The 27,298-nt window shown below is 36.4% G+C and overlaps 1 protein-coding gene across 2 annotated transcripts in view; it reads left to right on the top strand.

The window, feature by feature from the left end:
• The window catches only part of EIF3H (eukaryotic translation initiation factor 3 subunit H), an 87,510-nt gene that overhangs the window by 9,827 nt on the left and 50,385 nt on the right, over window positions 1-27,298 (top strand). For both annotated transcript variants that reach the window (XM_027092528.1, XM_027092527.1), the window contains exon 2: window positions 10,711-10,867. In XM_027092528.1, the coding sequence (XP_026948329.1) occupies window positions 10,711-10,867 (157 nt within the window). The remainder of the gene's footprint in view (window positions 1-10,710; window positions 10,868-27,298) is intronic.

The raw sequence follows: 27,298 nt of genomic DNA, 5'->3' as shown, positions 1-27,298 counted from the left end.
AGTCAGCAGGTGCTCAGGCTTATAGTGTGTGGATTTTTTCTTTTTCTTTTCCTTTTCCTTTCAGAGCCACTTAACCATGCTTCATTCAGTCCATTTTTTTTTTTTTAATGTACCCCAAAGAACATGCTAAAATCAAGATACATTATGTCCACACCATTCTGTCAACTCAGGAGCACTGTCAAAAAAGGAAATTAAATTAGTTTGCTCTTCTTTGTGCAACTCCATACAGTAAATTGCAGTGATTGCTGTATTTTAAAATCATTTCCCTTAATTTTTTTTATTTGATGTTTTTTGAATTAAAAACAAATACATGCTTATTAGGACTAAGTAAATAATACAAAAATTCATAGAAGAAAAGTATGTCCTTCCACACCATTCTTGTTCATACAAACATAAATGCATAACTGCACATATATAATACATTTTTTTTTACTACTTTTTAAAACTCTTTCTAACCCTTTGTATGTCATGGGCCTCTGGGAATCTGGCAAATGCCATGGACGTTTTTTCCAAGAAAATGCCCTTAAGTATGTAGACACAAAATATTGCATTTGATTTTAAGAGGTTCTTAGATCTCCTTCAGTTCCTTTGTGACCTTCAGGTTTGAATGTTTGCTTTTAGGGTTTATAGACGTGGAGAAGTATACTTGTTAATGTAGAAGTTTGGGTAGTGAGGATATTTTTTAGCCATGTCTTTTTTTTGGGGGTGTGTGTGTTTGTTTGTAAACATGTAGACATCCAATTTCTGGTGAATTATTTTTATATAAACAGATTTTTCTAGGTAACTGAAATTGTCTATTAATTACTTAATTAATCTCATTAAATTCTAAAATACTTCAAAAGAAAAATTCTGAATGTTAGACTTTGACTTCTAAAATAATACAGATTTATTTTTGATTACTTAGACTTATTATAAACTTGAGTTATTTTAAACTTGAGTTTATATATACACATATAAAATATAAATAATGTCAGAATATAGCAGTGGTTCTTAATCTAGTTCCTTATAGCATTTCAGGGGATCTTTGAAATTGGGGATAAAATTTGGAGTGGGCACATATAAATTGTTTCTTCATCATATAGACATTTTAAAAGTACATACAGTTTTTTAAAGTTAAGGTATTATTTATACACAATAAAACCCACTCATTTTAAATGTTCAATTTGATGAACTTTAGTAGTTGTAAGTAATTATATAATGGGAACCACAATTATACAATTATTTGTGACCTTCGGCCCTCAGTATCCTCCCCCTCACCTTGGCCCCAAGGCAACCACTTATCAGCTGTGGTTTTGCCTTTTCTAGAATTCCATATAAAGGAAGTCATATAGTACATAGCATTTTGTTGACTTCTTTCACTCAGTATAATGTTTTTGAGATTCTCTGTTGTTGTATTGATAGTTTGTTCCTTTTTTTTTTTTTTTTTTTTGCGGTACGCTGGCCTCTCACTGTTGTGGCTTCTCCCATTGCGGAGCACAGGCTCCGGCCGCGCAGGCTCAGCGGCCATGGCTCACGGGCCCAGCCGCTCCACGGCATGTGGGATCCTCCAGGACCAGGGCACAAACCCGTGTCCCCTGCATCGGCAGGCGGACTCTCAACCACTGCACCACCAGGGAAGCCAACTCTGTTCCTTTTTAGTGCTGAGTAGTATTCCATAGAATGGAGAGCCTATTGCAGTTGTTTATCCACCTGTGTTTGGTAGACTTTTGGGTTGCTTCCAGGTTTTGGCTATTATGAATAGTGCTACTGTGAACATTTGTGAACATATCTTTGTGTGAATATGTTTTTATTCTTCTTGGGTAAATTCTGAGGAGTAGGAATTTGGATCATGTAGTAAGTTTATATTTAACTATACGATACTGCAATTACTGTTTTCTATCTTTCCACCAACAATTTTCATGGAGCTCTAGCTTTTTGGAAAGGTCTTAGTTTCCACTTCCTTGAGTCAAACAAGTCAAGACCCCATCTGCTGACCCAGGACAGAGATTGGGCTGCAGCCCAGTTCCTTGCCCTTGGGGATTGTATCTAGGTCTGATGTACCTTTGGATACTGCTGTGTTAACTCACAGGGCTAATGCTCTGGTCTGTGAGTTTTCTCTTCTAGCTTGGTTGACTGTCTCGTAAGCTTTTCAGAAATGCAGCTTATTCATCATTTCTGCATGCACACAGGAGTAGAGGGGGTTGAGGTACTTCGTATTCATATATTGCAAGGCCAGAAAGTTCCAGATTCAGTTCTTAAATTACTTTTTAACTTTGAACTTCATTAGAGTTGCTACCTTGATTAGAAGAATTTTGGGTGGTAACTTCGTAGACCTATGTTTACCAGGTAAAGATTAACCTTGACAGTGGTATTAGAAATATTGCTGATTATAAAAGCCATGGCAAACCTTTCCTGAAAGGATTTTATTAATATATTGTTTCATAATTCATCAACAAAAATGATATGAAATTGTTAGTTTTGAATTATGTAGTAGTATCTTAGGATGTAACTGAGTCTGCTAGGACATTGGGTTTATTATTTATATACCAGAGCTTTTGGTAAAAACATGAAAGTGTACTACTCCCACCCTACTGTTCATCCCTCTTTAGGCCTTTTTGTTCCCTTAAAATACAACTTGTATATTTTATGAAAAACAAATATTAGTATTTTTTTGAACTAGTGTTTAAAACCCATAGTTGGCAAATATTCACTTCACCCAGCTCTTCGTAGGGCTGGCTGCTTGTTCTTCAGCTCTCTGCTCAGGGGTCATCTCAGAGAGAGGCCTTTTCCAGATCAACCTAGCTAACAGCACATTTCTCTGTTTTCTTCATAGTGCTTTTAACAATGTATACGCACGTTAATTTTCTTAATTGTCATTCTAGAATAGTGTTCTTAAACTGTGAGAAACCCCAACACTCTTTTTAGAGGGTGTCTGAGATCTAAACTATTTTCATAATAATAACTATAAACATTATTTGTCACTTTTACTCTCATTCGTTCATGAGTGTTTAATGGAGGTTTTCAGATGTTACATGATGTGTTATGTAAAAGACTGAATGCAGAAGCAGATAGGAGAATCCAGTTGTCTTTTATTAAGCTAGACATTAATAGGATTTACGAAACTAAAACAGTGTCATTCTCCTATCCTGGTTAAAATTTATTTTTGAACAGGTAAATGTTTTACAGAAATGTGAAACAATGTCATTTTTGTATCCTGATTTTAAGTTTTTTGTTTTGGAAAGTAGTTATTTTTCATAAAAATGTAATTTAAGTTAGTTTGTGAGGCATTTATTGTTTTAAGTGAATAAGGTATTTTGAACATTTTTGGTTTGAATTTTCATATGTAAATATCAATATAAAAGTTCTTTGAGGTCCACAGTTTTTAGGAGTGTTAAAAGGGTCCTTTGATCAAAATATGTGAGAATTGATGTTCTAAAATATAAGTCCCATGAAAATAAAGGCCTTATGTATTTGATTTAGTTTCATATTCACAGGGCCTGGCATTGCTATAACTGGCCTGTAGAAGTCACTCAGCAAATATCTGGGTGAATGGATTAATGAGTGAATGAAAGAAACTGAAAATAACAGAATTCTGGTAATTCTATGCAGGGCTTCCAAGTTTTTCTGTAGTAATGGGTCTTTGTAGACATAATATTTGATAGAAAATTACTCCAATTCATCAGAAAACATAATCTTTAATTTGGTAAGATTTAAATTGTTCCCTGGTATGGAACTGAAAGTTTCTGATGTGCTTTTGATTAGAGATTCTGCTAAGTGTTCCTTTCCAGGAAGGATGGAAGATTTAACCCATCATGCTTATTAATTAACTCTAAGTTTAGGTTGATTGACTTCTGGTATAATTAATTTATTTGGATATTTTAGATTATTATTTATATTTTGTCCTATAGTATTGAGAATACTTTTTGTCTTGGAAGTTAAATTCTTTGTTGCTTTTAGCCTTTTGGGCAAAGTTAGGTTTTCATTTTTTTTTTTAAATGCCAAACACTTAAAGAAATAGTATTTTGTTCATTGGAGATTAGAAATAGTCTGCTTTGCTTTTTCAAATTGTCTGCACTGAATAGTAAACAATAGTACGAAAAAATGGTTCCGCTAGGGTACTTTCAGCAGACAGGAAGTCTGTTTACTGTCTTGCAAGTTGGGATTCTTTGGCAAGATTTGCCCATCCTGAGAACATGCGAACTTCAGAAAGCTAGGAGATGGTTCCAGAGACTGCTGACCTATTCCAAGAACAGTACTTACTATGCAGGGCATATCAAGGAGGTTAATAAGCATTTAGACTCCGAATATGACAGTGTTGGGGAGGTGTAGAAGAATTTGGTAATTTCACATTCTGCTGGCCAGTTTGTTTCTGTCCCGTAAGGCATAATTTGTAGAAGAATCTTCATTTACCTGCTAATTTATAGGATAAAGGAACCTGGTCGGTTCATAAGTAGTAGTAGTTCATAAGTAGTCATAAATATGGGGTCAAGCTATAAAGAGTAAGTTTTACTCTGCTCTAGACACGTGAATACTTTTCAGATGAACTGCTCACATTACCTTTCCTCTCATTTTTTTATTGTAGGGATCCTTCCAAGTAGGGCTTGAGTTTCTCTTTATGCTTTTATAAATAAAAGGTTCATTCTTGGGTCTGTGTTTCTCAGTGTACTCACTTTTTAGCAACACAGGGAGTCTTAAAACAGGAAAGAAAACTTGTGGTTTAACCAGTTGAGTGCATTGCAATCACCTGAGAAGTTATAAAAGAACAAAAGGACTTCCCTGGTGGTGCAGTGGTTGAGAAACCGCCTGCCAGTGCAGGGGACATGGGTTCAAGCCCTGGTCTGGGAAGGTCCCACATGCCGCGGAGCAACTAAGCCCATGTGTCGCAACCACTGAGCCCGTATGCCACAACTACTGAGCCCGTGCGCCTAGAGCCCGTGCTTTGCGACAAGAGAAGCCACCACAGTGAGAAGTCCGCTCACCACAACTAGAGAAAGCCTGCGCACAGCAACGAAGACCCAACACAGCCAAAAAAACAAAACCAAAAAAACTCACCTCATTAAAAAAAACCAACAAAAAACAGAACAAAAAAGGAAGGCTGGTCCATACTACCTCATTAAAAGTTAGAATGAAGTAGAATGTTAGAATCACCTGGAGAATCTAAAAACAAAAATAGAAACCAAAACTAAAAAAAAAAAAAAAAAAAAAGCCCACAAAACCCCAAACCCAAAAAACTGTATAGGAACCCCAACCCAGGTTAACTAACTCTGATTTTTAGGGATTGGGTTTCAGGCATCAGTATTTTAAAAATACTGATGGCTGTCATATGTAGCCAGGGTGAAGACCTCTCTTCATTTATTTAAAAAAGCTCCTCCCCAGGTCATTTTGATAAGCTAAGAACATTTGTGATGCTTATAAACAAAGTATAATAGAGGAGTATGTTTTTGTTTTGGGGAGCTATTAAGTTTTTCATGTATCTTGCTTTTAAGAGTAAGAACAGGTAGCATGACATCAATAAACAGGATTAATTAAAAGTATATCAGCACTGTTTTATGGACAGAAGCATATGATTGGTTGGAGGGAGAGAAAAATGAAAGGCCAGTAAGCATGACTGAAACAGGACATGTGTGGTGGAACGTTCCCATCTTGTGGCTTGTGAGGATAGTGCTGCTAAAGATAAAGAGCTGAATCGCATTCTTACAATCAGTGGCAGTTTCCTGTTCATGATACTTCTTATCAGGGCACAAAAAATGTGACCACCAGTACCATTCCCTCAGTCTTTTTTTTTTTTTTTTTTGGGGTACGCGGGCCTCTCACCGCTGTGGCCTCTCCCGCCGCGGAGCACAGGCTCCGGACGCGCAGGCCCAGTGGCCATGGCTCACGGGCCCAGCCACTCCGTGGCACGTGGGATCCTCCCGGACCGGGGCACGAACCCGCGCCCCCCGCATCGGCAGGCAGACCCCCAACCACTGCGCCACCAGGGAAGCCCTCCCTCAGTCTTTTTGCTGCAGGTCCCTGTAAATCTTTCACTGAACTTTTCTTACTCCATGCAGAAACCCTGCGTCTACAACTTAGTTACAGAGACTTCTTCCAGAGCTGTCGCCACTGCATTCTGTTTCAGTCTTGTTATGAAAAACATATTTGGAGCCTAAAGTTACTCAGTTAACTGTGAAGTAAGTAATTAAATGTACCTTGGTGTCAGAAGTCAGATCTCACTTTCCTGATTTAATAAATCTATGTCAGATTATCTGTTTCATCTTCTGTAAAATGGGAAAATAATATTACTGACTTTGTATAGTGATTTTGAGGATTAAATGAGTAATTGCATGTGAGGCACTTGGTGGAGTGTTTGGCATAAGTGACTGATAAATGTTTACCATTCATTCCTTTAGCAAGTATATTTTGAGTATTTTTTATGTGCTAGTACCTGTGTTGGGTGTTGAAGATGCAGTGAGTAAAAACATCCCTTCATTTTTACGAGAACATTTAAGAGGGGAGACCATGAGCAGTACATGGGTTCTTATAAATACCAATAATATATGGAATATTTTTCTATATACAGTAAGTTCTTGGTTATTTGTGTAGAATTTCAGAAGCCTGTATGTCAGTAGTTTCCTCCTGCTCAGGAATTTCCTTTTGACATCTAAATGAGCCTACTCTGAAGTTTGTAATGCAATTCCAGTACATTATTTTTTGAACTAAAGAATTGAGATTTTAATGTGTATATAGGAAATAGGAAGGCTCTAAAATGTCAAAATGAAGAATGAGTTTGCTTAGTTTTGATAAAGTTGTTTTCTTTCTGAATGTTTTATTTCATCAGATTTTATTAAATTGGCAAGATCATTTTAGTGATCACCAGGCCTTTCCTAAAGGCTTCTGTTTTGGGCAGCCATAAATGCTAGAGAGAATTCATCTTTAAAATTGAAATACTCTTTTCTGAAACTGTCACCTGTGGTCCTTAGTTTGTCTTTCAAAGTAAGACACATCCTCTAGTGCTTCACTATTTGGAAAGTGCTTTTTTTTTTTGCTGTACGCGGGCCTCTCACCACTGTGGCCTCTCCCGTTGCGGAGGACACGCTCCGGACACGCAGGTTCAGCGGCCATGGCTCACGGGCCCAGCCACTCTGCGGCATGTGGGATCTTCGTGGACCGGGGCACGAACCCGTGTCCCCTGTATCGGCAGGTGGACTCTCAACCACTGCGCCACCAGGGAAGCCTGTGGAAAGTGCTCTTTATGAGTGTCCGTAGCCTGGAGAGAGATTTGAATTCATTGAACTGGTTCTCATCACAGAGTTTTAAACTTTCTCTCTTACAATTAGCCCTTTTGGGGTATACTTATTCATGTTGATTGTGTTTAGCTGATGGCTAACCACTGTGCTTTTCCCGTTGCTCAGTTGAATACTGTTACTGGTAAATTTTCTCTTGATTGTTGTAGAGAACTGGCTGTAACAGGTCAGTGATGCTAGAAAGAGTGAGATAATAATTTCTTCTACTTGGAGCACTGTACTTCTGTGGATGCTGTATAAATTGCATTGATTCTTGGGGCAAGCATATCAGGCTGCTATGCTGTTTGGTTACATTGCTCCCAACCCCTTTACAGTTCACTTTGGTAAGAGTGAAGACAGTGTTTCAGTATAAGATATATATATATATTTTTTTGCGGTACGCGGGCCTCTCACTGTCATGGCCCCTCCTGCTGCGGAGCACAGGGCTCCAGACGCGCAGACTCAGCGACCATGGCTCACGGGCCCAGCTGCTCCACGGCATGCGGAACCCTCCCAGACCGGGACACGAACCCGTGTCCCCTGCATCGGCAGGCGGACTCTCAACCACTGCGCCACCAGGGAAGCCCATAAGATATTTTTAAACTATGCTAATTTGTTTTTAAACATAATAATTATTTTTTCTTATCTCTATTTTCTTTGTAAAAGGAAATAAGGTTATTTTGGCCGGACTTTTTGTGAAAGTATGCTGGGCCCTAGTCATCAATACTGTTTTTTGCACACACAGGAACCAGCTGTTAGGAATCAGTTCTAGGATTTGTGCAAAGATCTACATTAAGCTCAGGTATCTTCTAGCATCTCTCATTTACTTTGATTTCAACTGTGGTTCAATGATCTCATTAATAGGGTTAAGTATCCAGGAAACTAGGTGAACTACACAAGTTGGTAGGTGTGTCTGTGATAACTCTATCAGTTTTGTTTATCCCTTCTTAGCCATTCATGTTTCTTCTGTTCTTTAAGTGTGTGAAATGATTGTTCTTGGCAGAGAGTCAAGTTGAATAGGAATTAAACAGTTCTGTTTTCTTTTTATTGATAAAGTCAGTAATATTGATGATTTATTGAGCATTTATTACATGGCAGACCCTGTGTGAAGTATTTACTGTACATTTTCTCATTTTTTTTTTTTTTTAACATCTTTATTGGAGTATAATTGCTTTACAATGGTATGTTAGTTTCAGCTTCACAACAAAATGAATCAGTTATATATATACATATATTCCCATATCTCTTCCCGCTTGCGTCTCCCTCCCTCCCACCCTCCCTATCCCACCCCTCTAGGCGGTCACAAAGCACCGAGCTGATCTCCCTGTGCTATGCGGCTGCTTCCCACTAGCTATCTACCTTACGTTTGGTAGTGTATATATGTCCATGCCTCTTTATCGCTTTGTCACCGTTTACACTTCCCCCTCCCCATAGCCTCAAGTCCATTCTCTAGTAAGTCTGTGTCTTTATTCCTGTTTCACCCCTAGGTTTTTCATGACATTTTTTTTTTTAAATTCCATATATATGTGTTAGCATACGGTATTTGTCTCTCTCTTTCTGACTTACTTCACTCTGTATGACAGACTCTAGGTCTATCCACCTCATTACAAATAGCTCAATTTCGTCTCTTTTTATGGCTGAGTAATATTCCATTGTATATATGTGCCAAAGCAATCTTGAGAACGAAAGAAGGAACTGGAGGAATCATTTTCTCATTTTTAACAGTGTCAATAATGATATGAAGTAGCTCCATTTTGCAAGTCAGAAGTCTAAGACTTAGGAAGATTAAATAGCTTTCCCAAGGTCACAGCTAATAAATGCTAGAGCTGTAAATCATTCCTATTCCTGCATGACCCCTTAAGCCCATTTTGTGCCTTTCAAGAAGTGGAGAGGTCTTTTATACAGGAATATGTAAGGTTTGTACACTTTCTCCACTTCACAGTATTGAAGTAGTACACCAACTAGTACTGCCAGTCCTTCTGCATGAAGCTCTTCCCTGCTGACAGCTTGCTGTTCTTAGGAGGTCTGGATCTTACACTGGTGTAAAGTCTTTTTGGGTCTGTTCATCACAGAGTCTTTGCTTCATATCTGTTCCTAACTCATGGTTTTAATTATTAAGTTACTGATATGAAAGTCATGTCCTTGTTAAAGTATGTACACGAGCTTTGGAGTTTGACTTGGTTTAAATCTTGGTTCTACCATTTCCTGGATGTGTGATCTTTAGTCATTTACTTCTCTCTGCTTCAGTTTTCTTATTTGTAAAATGAGTATAAAAATGCCTTTTCCGTAAGGTAGTTGTGAGAATTACATGATTGATAATACATGTAAAATAATTAGAATACTGCCTGGCACATGGTGTTCAATAATTGTAACCTGTGTTACTGACTGGTTACCAATGATTTATTTCTGTCAATAATATACTTGTTTTAAATTAAATGCTAATCAGTAAGATACTAATTATCATTTTGTTGTTAGACTTATTTTTTCCCTCTGAGGACTTTCCATTATATTGTAGACTGTATTGCCCTTTAGTCTTCAGGCCATGGGCTTGTACTGAATAATAGACTACTGTTAATAAATACTACGTGCCAAGCACTATTCAAAGCCCATTAATATATTACCAATCTCATATTGTAGGAATTATTATTAATCATTACTGTTACTGTGAACTTTTAAATTAATTACCTGTTCAATCATGTTACCTCTTTATCTTCATGGAAATATTAAAGGAGAGAGTAATAGTAAGAGCTGACTAATCCATTAGAGATTATTTGGTGTATCCTTCTGGTTGAGAAAAATTAGGTAGTGCTGGAGACTGGGTTCTCTTTTTGTTCTCTGTTACCAAGCAGATTCTTCTTAGATACATGTTCGCATTGTTGCTTCCTCTGATTAATTAGATGCTCTGTTCAGGAACCATCTTGAGGTGTTGAGAATTTGTCAGAGGGTTCTGCTTTTAGGTATTCAGATAATTGAGGTCTTTATCTCTGTGTTTTATTGATACTTTTATCATCTGTGGCAGGAAATTATCTTACTATTAACAAAGGTTAACAGGATCACTTTATAATGATCTCAGGTTGAGGTGATGTTGTTTGTTTTGAGTGAAGGAACTCTTGGATGCCAGACCTTTAGGGATCCTTGACTTGAAGGTTGTGAGTGCTATACATAGACACTTTTTTTTTTTCTTTTTTTTTGCGGTACGCGGGCCTCTCACTGTTGTGGCCTCTCCCGTTGCGGAGCACAGGCTCCGGACGCACAGGCTCAGCGGCCATGGCTCACGGGCCCAGCTGCTCCGCGGCATGTGGGATCTTCCTGGACCGGGGCATGAACCCGTGTCCCCTGCATCGGCAGGCGGACTCTCAACCACTGCGCCACCAGGGAAGCCCTGGTTAGGCAAGTTTCATTTTTTCTTTGAAATAAAGGAAGTGTAAACTGTAAGATGGTATTTAAGCTTCTGTTTGTTTTCTTTTAGGTGGTATTAAAGATTATCAAACACTACCAAGAAGAAGGACAGGGAACTGAGGTGGTTCAAGGAGTGCTTTTGGGCCTCGTTGTCGAAGATCGGCTTGAAATTACCAACTGCTTTCCTTTCCCCCAGCACACTGAAGATGATGCTGACTTTGATGAAGGTAAGGGTACTCGTCTTACTGTGTCTTTGCAGTGCACACAAATGGTTATTAATCCAATGTTCACCATAACCTTTGATGTTCTGTTATTGGGAGTCTATCAGGGTAGCCTAGTTCTGAGTTTCTTGGAAAAAAAATTATACAAATTCTCTGAAATGAAGATTTATTATAAAACACTTCATTAGTCTGGACTTGACTTATTTGGAATTTGTGATTCTCATAATTTGGATAGGAGCTGTGCTGAAGTTAACTTTCCCATTATGAAATCAGCTTGCCAAATACATTGTGAAGGACAGGGATTGTCATTGTGTCCAACACCCATTTCCTACTATAGCATTTGGCTTACTGTTTAAGAAAAGATGAGTTGAGCTATCTACTTCAGAAAGACGACACTCCTTAAGTATTTCAGGAGCATTTTATTTTTGTGCTACAGGTATAGTTGCTTTGTTAGCACAGGCTAATAGTAGTTAAAAGCTCATACCAAAGGCTAAGGTCAGTATCCTAAAGAATTAAAAAAAAAAAACTAGTTGAAAATAATTTCTCACTTGTCTGAACTCTCAGAACGCATTTTGTACATACCTTTTTTTTTTTGGCGGTACACGGGCCTCTCACTGTTGTGGCCTCTCCCGTTGCGGAGCACGGGCTCTGGACGCGCAGGCCCAGCGGCCATGGCCCACGGGCCCAGCCGCTCCGCAGCATGGGGGATCCTCCCGGACCAGGGCACGAACCCGCGTCCCCTGCATCGGCAGGCGGACTCCCAACCAGTGCGCCAGCAGGGAAGCCCGATACCTTTTTTTTTTAATGGCAGTTAAGACAAATAACATCTATCAGCTTAATTATCTTTAAGTGTACAATAGTGTTAACTTTATGCCACTTGTTGTGGAGCAGATATCTAGAACTTCCATTTTGCAAAAACTGAAACTCCATATCCATTGACCAACTCCTCCCCTTTTTGCCCTCCCCAAACCTGTGGCAGCCACCGTTCTACTTTCTGTTTCTAAGAGGTTGACTGCTTTAGATACCACTTATAAGTGGAATTGTGCAGTATTTCTCTTTTTGTGACTGGCTTATTTTACTTAGCTTAAGGTCCTTAAAGCTCATTCATGTTGTAGCATACAGCAGGATTTCCTTCATTTTTAAGGCTGAATAATACTCCCTTGTATGTATATACTATACTTTCTTTTTCCATTCATTCATTGATGGATATTTAGATGGTTTTTTACCTCTTGGCTACTGTGAATAATGCTGCAAATGTCTCTTCAAGATCTTATTTTCAGTTCTCTTGGATATATAATCTTGTCAGAAGTGGGATTTGCTGGATCCTGTGATAATTCTATATGTAATTTTTTTTGTAGAACTTTCATAGTGTTTTCCACAGTGACTACACCAGTTGACATTCCCACCAACAGTGTGTGAGGGGTCCCTTTTCTCGATCTTCTTGCCAACACTTGTTATTTGTTGTCTTATTGATGATAGCCATTCTGACAGGTGTGAGGCGATCTTTCATTGTGGTTTTGATTTACATTTCCTTGATATTAGTGATGTTGAGCATCTCTTCATATGCTTGTTGGTCATTTTTATGTTTTCTTTAGAAGGAGAAATATCTATTCAAGTCCTTTGTTAATTTTTTAGGATTTTTTTTGGTTGTTGTTGCTCAGTTGAAGGAGTTCTTTATATATTCTGGATATTAACTCCTCGTATATATGGTTTATAGATGTTTTGTTCCTTTCACTCTTTTGTTTCCTTTGTTGCACAGAAGCTTTAATATAATTTGACTTATCTATTTTTGGTTTTGTTGCCTTTGCTTTTGGTGTAACATCTAAGAAACCATTGCCAAGACCAGTGTTATGAAGGTTCTTCCCTGTATTTTCTTCTAGGAATTTTATGCCAGTGCCATACTCCTTTGATTATTGTTGCTTTGTAATATGTTTTGGAATCAAGAAGTGTGAGGTCTCCAGCTTTGTTTTTCTTTCTCAAGATTATTTTGGCTATTTAGAGTCCTTTGGGATGCCATGTGAATTTTAGATGTTTTTTTCCTATTTCTGCAAAAAAAAAAAATGCCATTGGGATTTTGATAGGGATTTCATTGAATCTGTAGATCACACTGGGTAGTATGGACATTTTAACAACATTAAATCTTCTAGTCCATGAATACAGGCTGGATGTCTTTCCATTTATTTGTGTCGTCTTTACTTTCTTTCAGCAGTGTTTTGTAGTTTTCAGTATACAAGTGTTGTGCCGCATTGGTTGAGTTTGTTCCTAAGTATTTCATTCTTTTTGGTGCTATTGTAAATGAGATTGTCTTTTAAATTTCTTTTTATCATTCATTTTCTATATAACGTTTAATTGATCAACTTTAACTTTGATAAAATGTTATCTCATTTGACTTCACATCCTCATAGTACCTTGAACATTTAATAACACAAAGTATATTCTTACTGAGGTTAATATAACCTTGATATTGCAGTTTGGTCTACACATCTTTTTTTCATTAAGATAATACTTCTAGAAACTAACCAAGGCTGTTTTATTCTAGGCACTTAAGTATTAGCATTATTAAAAAACTTCCGTGCAATATGCATTTTATTTTGTTTTATTTTAAACCAGTCAGGATCTCCTTGTTTCATTTGAACTACTGTAATATTAAATGTGTGTAATACTCACATAGGATTATGGTTGGGATTTCTCTTTAGACCATTTTGGCAGTATTAAGTTATCTCTATTCCCATATTCACCAACCTATCTGGAGATACTTAATTATAATTCAGTAATAACTATTTTAGATATGGAAGACAAGGGAGAAGACCAGGGATTGTTAGCACAATTTCTTTGATTTACAAGTTAGGAGCCTGAGAGGTTCATTTGAAGTGACTTACTCAGTTTCCTTGTTAGTGGCACAGTTGGGAGCAGAATCCATTCCTGAACAGTTTACATTGTCACGTGGCTTTCTCGGGTAATTAATTTTGTTTTATAAAATTCTCAATTTAGAATATTAGCAAGAAATAGTTGTTCAGTGCAAATATGGTAGATAAACAAAGCAAAATGTCTGACTAATTTTAGATCTTGATCATTGGAAGCTAATTTTTTTTTCCTGCTTTTTAAAAAAAAATTATTTTATTAATCATCCATTTTATACACATCAGTGTATACATGTCAATCCCAATCTCCCAGTTCATCCCACCCCCATCCCCACCCCCTGCCGCTTTCCCCCCTTGTTGTCCATTTGTTTGTTCTCCACATCTGTGTCTCAATTTCTGCCCTGCAAACCAGTTCATCTGTACCATTTTTCTAGGTTCCACATATATGCGTTAATATACGATACTTGTTTTTCTCTTTCTGACTTAGTTCACTCTGTTTGATAGTCTCTAGATCCATCCACGTCTCTACAAATGACCCAGCTTCGTTCCTTTTTATGGCTGAGTAATATTCCATTGTGTATATGTACCACATCTTCTTTATCCATTCGTCTGTCGATGGGCATTTAGGTTGTTTCCATGACCTGGCTATTGTAAATAGTGCTGCAGTGAACATTGGGATGCATGTGTCTTTTTGAATTACGGTTTTCTCTGGGTATATGCCCAGTAGTGGGATTGCTGGGTCATACGGTGATTCTATTTTTAGTTTTTTAAGGAACCTTCATACTGTTCTCCATGGAACCTGGCTTCTTTTATGGACTTGAGATAATTGGCCTTTGTACCTTTTCATTAACATGTGCTTTAAGAAGCTCATTAAAAAATGCTTTAATAACACTGAGATTAGAACAGACTTCAATTTAATGTTAAATAATAATAAAAAATTACAGGGCATTGTTCGCTGTGTATTATATGTGCATTTCCTATAATCATTTACTCTACATAGTTGAAGGTTTTATCAATCCCATTTTCCAGATTAGGAAACTGAGGCCAACTTGTCCAAAATCATTTAACTGGCAGTTGGTAGAATAGGGGTTGAGATCTTTGGGTCCCTGGTCCCAAATCCCATGATTTTTCCCACCTAAATGGTGTTGATTTTAGAAATTTAATGAAGTAGAAGCCAGTGATTAAAGGGTGTTGAGTGCAGAGCATCATTATTCTATATCTTAAATTTGTTTTTGGGAAAAAACAACTGAATTTGAATTCGATTTTCTTGGTTTGCCTTTGGAAGCTAGTAGGTTTTGCCATTTTTCTTATATATGTGAATAATCTAAGACAATGCTCTGTATTTCTTCATAGCCTCCTGTAGTAGTCTTAAATTTTAGGTTCTCTCACTTAATCCATTTATTTAAGTTTTTTCGATGTGAACCATTTTTTAAAGTCTTTATTGAATTTGTTACAATATTGCTTCTGTTTTACGTTTCGGTTTTTTGGTGGAGAGGCATGTGGGATCTTAGCTCTGCGACCAGGGATTGAACTTGCACCCACTGTATTGGAAGCCGAAGTCTTAACCTCTGGACCACCAGGGAAGTCCCCATTTATTTATCTTAATGGGCATTGGTATGCAGTCACCATTAGATGTTTATCAAACCTTGATAAAAGCTAAATTTTCCCATTGTAGTCCTGCATGTTGATTATTTTAAATCATGCTAAAGTAAAGGCCTTTTGTTTTGCTTACTGCTATTCTGGTATTATATGCTTGCTAAAACTAATATTTATTCAGGGAAAGATCTTTTCCTCTGCTTTTCACCCTATGGAAGTAAAAATCATCAAACATTAATAAGTTTAGTGATTATGTATTTCGAGTTGTGTTAGGTTGGGTTTTTTTGGTTTGTGTGTTTTTGTGCCTCGTGTAAAGTTGAGATTTCTAATCTGTGGTCCAAAAGAGAGATGTTTTAAATTAGGGCCTGGCAAATTATGATCTGTGGGCCTGCTTTTGCATATAAAGTTTTATTGAAACACTGTCATGCCCATTCACTTATGTATTTTCTGTGGCTGTGTTCCTGCTACAGTGGCTTAGTTGAGTAGTTGTGACAGAGACCGTATGGGCACCGAGCCTGAATTTTTTTTTTTTTTTACTGTCTGGTTCTTTAAGAAAGTTTGACCACTTCTTTTTTATATATAATTTTTTCTTGTTATTTTCCTGCTCTCAAAAGTTAAAGGTAGTTCCTTCTTTCATCATAAATTGATGGCTTTTTGTTTGTTACTTATTTCTTCTAGATGTTGCCCTTGACATTGACTCTCATCCAGAATGTATTATGGGCACTGTAATGAAAATGCTGGTATTATCAGGTGTTTGTTTCTCTGGTGCACCTGGAAAGTATCAGAATGGTATTTACTTTAATTTTAATGCATTTTTTCTTTTCAAAAAAATCCCACATATTATTGATGTATGTGGGAACTGTCTGTGGATAACAGGGAAGAAAGGCTTTCAATTAATGGTTGTAGACTTGTGACCAGGTGTTGTGGAAAGGTAGTGGTATGAGGCCTGAAAACCCGGGTGGAAATTTCAGCTCTATACTTAGGATCTGTGTGACGCCGAATAATTCACTTCTGAACCTATTTTTATCTGACTGACTAATGTTTTTCATCAAGCATGTATTAATTGCTTATATACTGAATATTGGGAACATAACTGAAGGATAATTTCCTTATGAGATTAACTTTCTGGGTAGTGCTACCATGGATGATGTTACAATAAGCTGATACAGAAAACGAGAAACAGTTGTGGCATGAAGTTTCTCTTGTTCTCTCCATGAATTCACATTTTTTTTTTACATATGTGATAACTTCTCCTTTGAGTGGTTTAAATCTCGATAAACTTTTATGTTACAGAATTTACTTTCTAGAGAGATAATATGCTCATATTAGAGAATATATGGTTTTTTAAAAATTAAGTAGAAAAACTCATATTAAAATTCCCATTAGGGGGCACTATTATCAAGCTTAGGAGAACTGGAGACTCATTTGTTTTCTTAGACATGCAACCCGAGGCTTGCTAAAAAGGAAAAATATTTTCATCTGATAAGATTCAGATACTGTTTTATACAACCGAATTCCTTAAATATGTTATAAAGTGCAGTGAATTAAACACAGATCCAATAACTCACTGTCTTGTTTTTCAGCAGACTAAATCAATATAATATTGCAGGTGATACAAGAAGCTTACTTTATTCTGCATCAGAGCCAAATCCATAATTTTCATACTTGGAATAGACAATTTTTTAAATTTTGCTCTTTTTAAGTCCGTCACAAAGGATGATCCTTGGCCTTCAAATAAGTTTCTTTCAGAAATGAAGCATGAAGACTGTATTGTGCTATTAAAATGCAGTTAGGGGAATGAAGTGATGCCTAACTGAGACAGTATTGACGTGTGCAGCATGTGTAATTACTGAAGTAATTCCACACAGTGAAGTGATATGTACATGCACATAGCTCTTAACCTTTCTGTTTATTTTCAGGTACTTGAAAATTATTTTCTTAAACTCAAGTTTAGTGTTAGACCAGGAAACACTACTAAAGACTGTGTTATATGCTATCATTTATCATTAAGCTACCAACAGAAGAGCAGTAAGTAGTATCGTCTTAAACAGACTCTTCAAAGGCTAAAATAAGAATTGGCAAAAATGTAATTAAAATAAAATGTAATCACAGTAATTTTTCATGGCATAGGTGTTATTTTTCTATCACTGGGTTCGGAGAGAGTGGGTTTGTATAGTTATATTACTTGCAATACTTTCTACATAGGTAAGCTATATTTTACACTGGAGAAAGTCTCTGCTTAATTACTTGCTTCCTGAAGTCTCGCCTTCCTTCTCCTTAGTTTGCTTGCAGCCCACACTGAGTGCAAAACTGCTTTAACCCTAGCTGATGATCACTATTTCGGCTTTGTATTGCTTTGGAGTTCAGGGAAGGGTTGAGTCAGAATGGAGAAAGCTTTTCATGTTTTTTCAGACAGATGGGGACATTTTGTAAAAAGACATGATGTTTACTTACTATTTTGTATTATCTTCCATCTGTATGAACAGTCATTGATCACTGTGGTCTGTTCGACAGATATCGTTTTTTAAAAAATACTGTTTTATTGCTTTTTCCCCCCCAAAGAGCTTTTCTTGGTGGAAATATTGGAAATATTATATATAGATAGTTTTGAAGTGTGTTTTGAAACTTACTGGAGAAGTAGGAGCATGTTTACTTTGTGATCTCAGATCATCAAGTGGAGGTATGATAATGTTTCAGATATCAGAAAAAAATTTCCTTTTCAGCTTTTATCCAGCAAATTGCATTGAGTAGGTGATGAAAAAAATTGCATTGAGTGGGTGGTGAAAAAGATACAGATATAAAATCCTAGTTACTGCTTTGAAAGATTTTAAGTGGGAGCGACAAGTGTGTAAATAAAGAATTGTGAAACAGAATTAATCTAAGTCTAGTGTGAGGAAGGGGGAAAATGATGGCAACACTCAGATATGAGCTACTAATTCCTTTTGGAGGATGACTTCACAGGGGAGGTACAGTTTGATTTTGTAGGTGGTTATTAGTTGCATTTTAAGTAATTTTTAAGGAAGTTATGTCTTGTGAGTTTGTTCCAATTATTCACATTTCTGGGCCCTCATGAATAACACAAGCATCTCTAGAATTTAATATATATTCATTTTGGCATCTTTATTGTTCAGAGCTAATTATGTTCCTTGATAATATCAGATTTTGTTGCTGATTTTGTGTTAGGTGGAGAAGTTGTTTTTGACATCTAGGCTCTTGATACATAAAAAGATGCTTGACAATAATAATTGAGTGCCTTGTTTATGGAAACTCAGGACCCATGCTGCAGTTAGCTCTATTTAAAATATTTAATAAATATTTAAATAGGATACTTAATGAATTTTAAATATTTAATAACCTGTTTCATATATATTTCATTTTAAAAGAAACATTGTATATAGTCAGGTAACTAGAGAGAATCTGTACACTGAATTATGGCACAGTTCTCCAGGGTACTGATGTCTTTGTTGTTATTCATGGTAGTATTTTGAAAACGTTAAACCATTCACATTGAGTGGTTTATCACTGAATATTCAGGGTAATGAACTTTAGATTATTGCTTACTTAAATTATTTTGCTCACTCAGAAAGCTATAGTTTGTGATTTGAAACTGACTTAAAAACCTTAACCTTACTTTATATGTTTAGTTTTTGGCTTATTAGGGTGATTAGAATATGAGAAGTAGAATCCAAATATAAAGCATCAGTCCTGATTATTTTTATGCCTTTTTTGTTCTCTCGGTTTGGGCGTCTCAAGGTTTTAAATACAAGAGTAGGAACAAAGTCTGACTTCATTTTAAAAGCTTGAAAAATATTTTTGCTTTTATTGCATGTTTTAAAATTTAGGGTTTTTTCCCCTTTTTAAATGAGAAACTCCTGTGCATGGAAGGATATACTATTGAAAATGTGGTCAAGGTAAAAGGTTTTTCTGCTTTAAGAAATTAAAGTGCTTTACAGTGTACCCTCCCTCAGTCCCTAAAGCGTAAGTGCTATGGTTTGGAAAGAAGCCAAGTAAAACCTGTTCAAATTTTGTCCAGACTTAAAGTAATACTTTAAGATTTGAAAATTACAGGTGGATACAATACTTAAATAGTATTTAAAATTCCTAAGTTTCCCAAGTCTAAAAATGTAATCCTTAAATTACTATTCCCAGTGGTTTAAATTTTAATTAAATAAAAATTGCCTTACTTTTGAATCACAATGACATTAGGTATAGATATTTGAATTTATTACTAAACTTTAAGGTAATAACCATTAGAAATGAACTGTTTTGGCACTAATTAAAATGTCAAAAAGCCACAGCTACAGTGTGTAATCAAAGACCTTTGCTATTTCTGTTTTTCCAAAAATTGTCCTACCCATCACAGTTCAAGCTTCCTGTCTTGCCCTGGAGAAGTGCTACCTGGCTTCACCCCCCCCAATTAAATACATTACCTGATCTGCAAGTTTTATAGATTGATAGATTACTTATAGTTAGATTTGACGTTTGGGTGCTAATACTGAGTTTTGCAAACTGCCTTTTAATATAGAGTGATATCTTAGTCATGCCAGTGAAGTGTTCTGTTTGTTTTGTTTTCATCTCTCTAGGTGAAATTTTCATAGCTCTTGAAACTTTTATCTGTTTGAGGTTACTCTTCAAGGCTTACCTATTATCAGTTTCAGACTGGTGTTTTCATACCTTTATCCCTTTTCAACATGAGGATTATTTGCTGCCCTTTTTTAAAATTGGTAATTTTTTCTCAGTACATTTTTGGTGCTTTCTGATACATTTGAGAACAAAGACAATATTTATTTTGACTTAAGTAACAATATGATGACATAGGTTTATAATGCAGCCCTACATCTCCCCCCTTCTTCACCCCATACATCTTCACCCTTTGTTTTCTCTAATATGTAACTACAGACATTTTAATATACAGACAGCCTTTCTTCCCTCCTTGATCAGTGAGAGGATCACAAAATTACTCCAGTGGTCTTTGCAGAAATTTATCTGTCTTGTTGCTGTTTTGTAGAATTGGAAAGGTGAGGACCTTGTGGACATGGGTTTTGGTGGCAGGCTATTAGTCCCACAAGCAGCAGCAGTGGTCAGAAGAGTCAGGCAGCAGAGTCCTAGTTAGGGAACTTTGGATTTGGGGCATGTGTCAGCGACCCCAGCAGGCAGCAAAGGCAGCAGTCACTCCACAAATAACAGTTGTCCTCACGCTCCTGTAGCTTCCAGGCTCCTCTGTTCTCACTTTACCTTCTCCTTTTCTTTTCTTTCTTTATTCCATTGTTACTCATTCATCAAGTCAGTATTTCAGCGGGAACTATGTGCCAGGCATTTCCACTGGCCATTTCGTGCCTGTATCTGCTAAGGATATTTCCTGCAGTGTTCGTTGAAGAACTTAGCTGTTCTAAGCAATGTGTTTGACTTGAAGCATGGGGAGATTTGTTAGCACATTACGTTAGTGAAACCAGATTATGGCATAAAGTGAAGATTATGTTGCTGTTCAGGTGCAAGTGTCTAGAAAAACTTTTGTGTAGTTGGAGAATGACTTGGGTTTATAAAGATGTGTCTGCAAGCCTACACATCTCCAGGTTTGGGATTCAGAGTGATTCCATTATTTTGTAACTTAATTTGGTTCCTAAAGATTTGTAAACTCATCATGTTTTTCATTTTCATATTAGAAATATTTTATTTTTATTTTTGATCTCACTTGGTAGGGACTCCCAAAATTTTAGATGAAAATTTCTTTGTCAGTAATTTAATCTATAATCAAATGTACTCAGTTTTAAGAGTCTATTAGCAAGACTTTTTTGGTGAGGTGAATTATTTCTTCATTTCTTCTTTTCCTCCTCATAACACTCTTATCACCACTCCTACCTTGAAAACACAGATAAAGCAAAACATTAAAAAGATTCATTACTGGAAGAGAGTGAAGGGTTGTATGAAGAGTGGTGATATAACACCTTTATGGGTATTAGCCATTTTCTCTGGTGAATGAATTGAGGAATGGGATGGTATAGACATACTGTGAAACGTTACATATTGTGAAATGTTAAAATCACGGTAAGCATGTCTGGGTTACTTCCCTGCTCCTTTAGGAGATGTTTGACATGATTAACCGTGAGAATGATGTTTTGCTATAAGCCAGATTTGTATTTCGTTTTTGTCTCCTCATCCTATGGGCAGCCTGATAAAAAATAAGTAGTAGCCAATTCCATATATATGGAAATGGTGTGTGTACACATTTACCATTATAGCTGTTAGTTGAGAAAAAATTTTAAATCATTTTTACGCAGCTCTTGCAAACTTTCTGAAAGGCATAAAAGGAAGGGAATTTAGACTGAGTTCTGGTAAAGTTCTGGTTTATTACTGATTGTAAGCATTTGTCTCTAGCCTCAATTTTCACATTTGCAGAGTGGATCACAGTAGGAACTTTTGTGATTCTTTTTGCACGTGAGAAACTGAAGCCCAGAGAGGCCCAAGTTTAAAATGAGTGGCTAATCCAGAACTAGAAATTCCAACGTGCCCATCTAATATGTAATTCACACAATTTAAGAGGGTTGTCAGTAATGCCAGTATTTTGTTGAAAGCACTGTGAGTGCTATAGATGCATGCAATTGTGACTTGTAGGCATGATGTATTTACTTAGAAGTGACTTCTTGGTGTTACCATTTACTCTCAGCACAGCTGGAATCAAATGTTTGTTGAATTTAACACTAGATTCAGAAAGTTTCTTAAGTTTCTGCCTGTATACTAGGTATTAAATTAAAATGAAGGGCAATTCTGACCTTTAGGTCAACAGAAAATTAGTGGTAGTTGAATATATACAGTCACCTCCAGCACTCTAAGATCATTTCAATGCTGAAAGAATGGAGAAGCTAATTGAAAGTATAAATTGGTCTGGGTGGGTTAAGGGAGGAAAAACACATTCTCATTAAATGCTGTTGAATGCAGTTACAAACAATAGGTTGAATAGATGGTTTAATTTGACTTAGGAGATCAGCCTCTGACTGATGACACAGGAAGACTTTCTAGAATACATTGCTTTGCAGATGACTTAAACAGACAATACTGATAAAGCTTGTCATGTGAATTTCCTTCTTTACTGAGTACACAGTATGCTTAAGTGATATGTTGTGCAATGCTTCCAATCTGCTGTGACTGCCATCTGCGCAAGCAGAGTGAGAGAGAAGAGAACATGGAAAGGAAATGGATCAGTTAGTAAGTTGTAAGGAATCTGTGTGAACACTGGGTGCCACTCATGAAGCACGAAGCAGTGAGTGATTTTCCTTTGTCACCAGTACACCCAGCTGTCTGTAAACTGGAGGCTTGCGATACATTCAGCTCTCAACTTCCCCTTTTGGATGTTGTGGTACCTGTGCTTGAGACCAACTAGAAAATCCAGGGATGGTAACCATGATCATGCCAGCCTTATTTTTCTCTATTATTTTTTTAATATAAAATCTTTTTGCTGCTTCAGTGTTTGACACCATTGTTGAGGTAGATTTAATAATGCTAGCTAGCATTTTTATGTTGCATAAATGGAATCTTTTTGGAAACAAATTATGCCATACAACAAGTTTCCTGAGAAACAATTAAGTACTTTAAAAAGGGTCAGTAAGACCTATAGATGGGAAAATTGCTTCAAAATCTTACAAGTTGTAACCAACAGGGGACCAACCATATGAATGATGGAGAAGTTGTGTATGGGTAAGAGGAGTTGACTGGCAGAATCTATCCTGTATACCTTTGTCAGTGAGTAAATCTCTTATTTGGCTTTGAGGCTTATAACTTGTAAAACAGTTCTTTGTGTGTGCATATGGTTACCTTTTTGATGTAAACATATGAGCTCTTATGAAACTGTTAATCATGAGTCATCTGGTACCTCCTTAGGAATTAACATAACCTTATATAGATGACTAATAATACAAAGCCACTGTGGTTTCTGTGGTTTTACCAACCATGGCTCTAGTTCTAAAACATTTAAAATGAGACTTGCTCCCTCTTTAAAAATTTTTTTGGACAAAGAGATGTCTTATCAGAAAACTGCAGTAACTTAAGCAGATCCATAACTGGAGGGAATTAATAACAGAAAGTTTTTGTTGACACCAGGAAGTAGATTAAATAGTGCAATTGTGGTAATGAGTACCGTATATGATAAGCTTGAGCCACCTGGGTTTTATTAGGCTGCTTGATACTTTGATCACAATATTATTTCAAGCCTTGTCTATTTAAATTGCTAAGGTTTCTTGTCATCTTTGTGATTTAGACCATAATTTCTTTCACTGCAAAGAGATTTTTTTTAAAAGAAAGGCTCTGGCCAAGCTGAGATTCTGGGGAGGTGCAAGTTCAACAGCTAAGCGAACCTTAGAACGAGAAAACCTTTTAAACAAAATTAAAAGCTTGAAAGTGCAGCAGTTGAGTATCAAGTTCATCCGACCTTGCTTCTCTTTAGTTTTTTGCTTGGATCATAATTACACTTTTGTTTATCCTGTGGTAGTGGAGCACTATAATGCTGTTTGGTGTAATTCAATTAATTATTGTTTGATATAAATACATCCATTTAAATATATATTTCATGTCTTGAGAATGTAGTAACTAACTGCTATCGGTTTCCCTTCAGCTGGTATTAAATGGTTTTGATGAGCATCTTTGAGAATTTATGGAAAGATTTTTAACTACTTCGCCCATAATGAATGAATTATACTAATCACAGAATTTAATTTGTTTGATAAATTGTCTTGCTTTGTCTTTGAACTTGAAATTTTAAACTTTAGCCTATTAATATAGATCAATGAAATTTTTAGTCATCAAAATCAACAGACTTTCCTTCCACTAATTTTAGAAATAGTCTTTCACAGGTATTTAATAGTATCTTTGTTGTGTAGTTAAGCAAATGTTTCGGCTTAGGAAAATAAATATTCATTTGGACTAGTAAATGGAGGACAGGGAAGATTTAATAACTTAAGATATTGTTGTCCTTAGCATGATAGTAATAATAATCATTATTAAAAGCGCTCTCTTGAAAATTTACATGTAAAATGCTTTGTACATTTATTGATGTGCTAATTAATTTTCACTGTCTTGATTCCCACCCCCCCACCCCGTCTTGATTTTTGAGTACTCTTACAATTATTGTAGTTTGGCTTGAAGTTTCCATGTCCCAGTGTAACTTTTAAGCCTGGTGAAGGGCACTTAAAAATGTAATGGACTTCTTTTAATATACCTGATTTGCCCTTGGTACTGAAAGACGTATGGAAGTGATAATCAGCAGCCTTTTTGTTTTCCCTGATAAGACAAAGGAGAAGAGTGTTAAAAATAGGAAGAGATTTGAGCATTGGAAAGATTGCTTACCAAGAGTTTGTAACTTTCTGTTTTTAGAAAGTAGGGTAGTACTTTTAAGTTTTAGAGGTTTGTGACTCATTGAGGAAAGGTGAACTCATACAAAATGAAGAGGCATAGATTTAGGAACAAGCATGTGATACAAACATAGGAAAGTGAGGTCTGTCACTTAGAGCAAAGACTTAGTTTGGGGAAATGGTCTGAAATTATGATAGATAGGGTCAGATTATGGAAGGCAGAATGCTTGAAAAAGAGGCTTAGACTTGAAACAGTTGTGTGTCATTCTGGGTTCCCCAGCAGAGGTGTAAGGGTATAAAATCAATCTTTTTTTTGTCTAGAGGCAGGAAAAACAGATGGATAATGAAGGTTTGAATGAAATGTGAGCAGTAGCATTAAGAATGAAAAGGTGAATACTAGAGAGACGGAAGAAATTGTAAAAGGTTGAGCTTAAGGTTATACACATATTTTGAGGGCTTGACTTCATGTATCAAATAGCTTTAATATCTGACATATTCTAGGAGAATTAAATCCTGTTTGTCATCCCTTTTCCTCTTGAATAATTTGTAAACAGCACCCATTCTGTGATAATGGTATGTATGACAGAGCAGGTGGGTACAGTAAATGTAAGCTGTTGATAACCGGCAGGGCAATACGAGCTTTACTAAAATATTAAATATTTAAGATTTTTCAATTAAGGGAGCTTTCGGGGCCATTTTGAAAAGTACATGCATTGTTTGGAATAGTCAATATGGTATAGATGTGGATTGATATTTTTAGGGCTGTCTTAAGGAGAGAGGATTGATCTTTATTATAAAGCTCCAAAGGGCAGAACTAAGATCTTCTAAAAATAGAAATAAAGAGTAAAGTAGATTTACTTCACTCTTCCAACAGCACTGTCCATTCATGGGATGGAATTCTTTAGACAGTTGTGTCCTGTCTTGAGAATAGTTTTTACAAGTTGGTGGATTCATTCATTCATTTAAAAGATATTTACTGAGTGCCAGCTACCACAGGAACTTTGGCAGATGTTGAGGGATAACATAATGAACACGTTGAGGAGAGAGACATAAGACAGTTAACCAGATAAAATAATTACAAATTGTGTTAAGTAGTGTGGAAGAAATAAACAGATGATTTAGTGGGTGGTGCCCCACCTTAAATGGGTCCCTTCAGAGTCCCTGATACTGAAGTGTGAAGACCCTCCTTGAGGTGGGAATGAGCTTGCCATTGTTTAGCAACTTTTAGAAAGCTAGGCCGTCTGAATAAATCCTTCTGAGTTAGAAATAAGGGGCTGTGTCATTCAGAGCCTTATAGGAATTTAGGTTTTGTTTAGTAAGCAGCAAGAGGCCACTGAACTGAAGGGTTTTAAGTTAAATGGTTGAGTTAATGACTATCATGTTCTTTATAATTCTGTGACTTAATCTAAGACTTATTTTTCTTCTTGGTCGTGTATTTGAAATATTCATGAAAACTCAGCTTGGTGATTGAATGCATTGGTGATAGTGTTTATTCCAAGAAAGTTTATCTGTGGCTACTAGATAACTTTTGTAAACAAATTTGTCTGAAGTTTTTATTTTTCATTAACTTTTTTATTTTGGAAAAATTTGGGGTGTACTGAAAAGTTGCAAAGATAGTTCAGAGTTTTCCTATAGCCCTCAGCCCGGTTTCCTCTAATGTTATCATCTTACATTCCTGTGGTACATAAGTGTAACTAAGAAACCAACTTTGGCACATTACTGTTAACTAAACTCCAGACTTTATCCAGATTTCACCAGTTTTTCCATTAATGTCCTTTGCTTTTCTGGGATCCAGTCCAGGATACCACATCACATTGCTTTTAGTTGTTGTGTCCCCCTAGTCCCCTCTGGTCTGTGGCCATTTCTCAGTCTTTCCTTGTTTTTCATGATATGGGTAATTTTGAGGAGTACTGATTAAGTGTTTTGTAGAATGTCCCTCAGTTTGAGTTTGTCAGATATTTTTTCATGATTAGACTGGAGTTTTGAAGTGTAAACCCACAACGGTGAGTGCTCTTCTTATTACATCCTGTTGGAGGGTAGAATGTTACCCACATGACATCACTAGTGATGCTAAGTTTGGTCACATGTGTAAGGTGGTGTCTGATATCCTTTTTGAATCATCACTCTGTCTTGGAAGTCTTTATAATTTACGGAAACCTTAGGACATTGATGTTTTGGCTGAAAAATCAGAGTTTCTCTCTTGGAAGAAACAACTTTTCTCCTTATACTGTCTATTCCTAATAGTTTAATAGCTAAACAACATGGGTAGAGTTATGTATTATGTGCCTTAATATGTAACTTTTCACAGTTTAGATGAACTTTTTTTTTTTACTTTTATGCTATACCATCTTAGACATACTATTGGGTATCTAAATTCATTCAGGCCAGTTGGGATCTGTCTCTGACAGAATATGAATTCGATGTTGGAGAACATTCATTGTAGCTCATCAGCACTTCAATATCAAGAATATTTGATGCAGAAATTATCATTTCCCATGTGTGATCCTACGCAGTGTTATTGGCAATAGTTTGTATCCACTGCAAAATGCCTTTTGTACAGAGGAACTCGCCAGACTTTTACATTTGGGGTGAATACAACTTTGTCCACTGACATAGCATATACTACCACTGTGAGAGCT

The sequence above is a fragment of the Aethalodelphis obliquidens genome, unplaced genomic scaffold (assembly GCF_003676395.1).
Source record: "Aethalodelphis obliquidens isolate GAN/ISIS:26980383/991018 unplaced genomic scaffold, ASM367639v1 scaffold79, whole genome shotgun sequence".
NCBI classification, from domain to species: Eukaryota; Metazoa; Chordata; class Mammalia; order Artiodactyla; family Delphinidae; genus Aethalodelphis; species Aethalodelphis obliquidens.
This window is presented reverse-complemented; position numbering and strand designations above follow the sequence as displayed.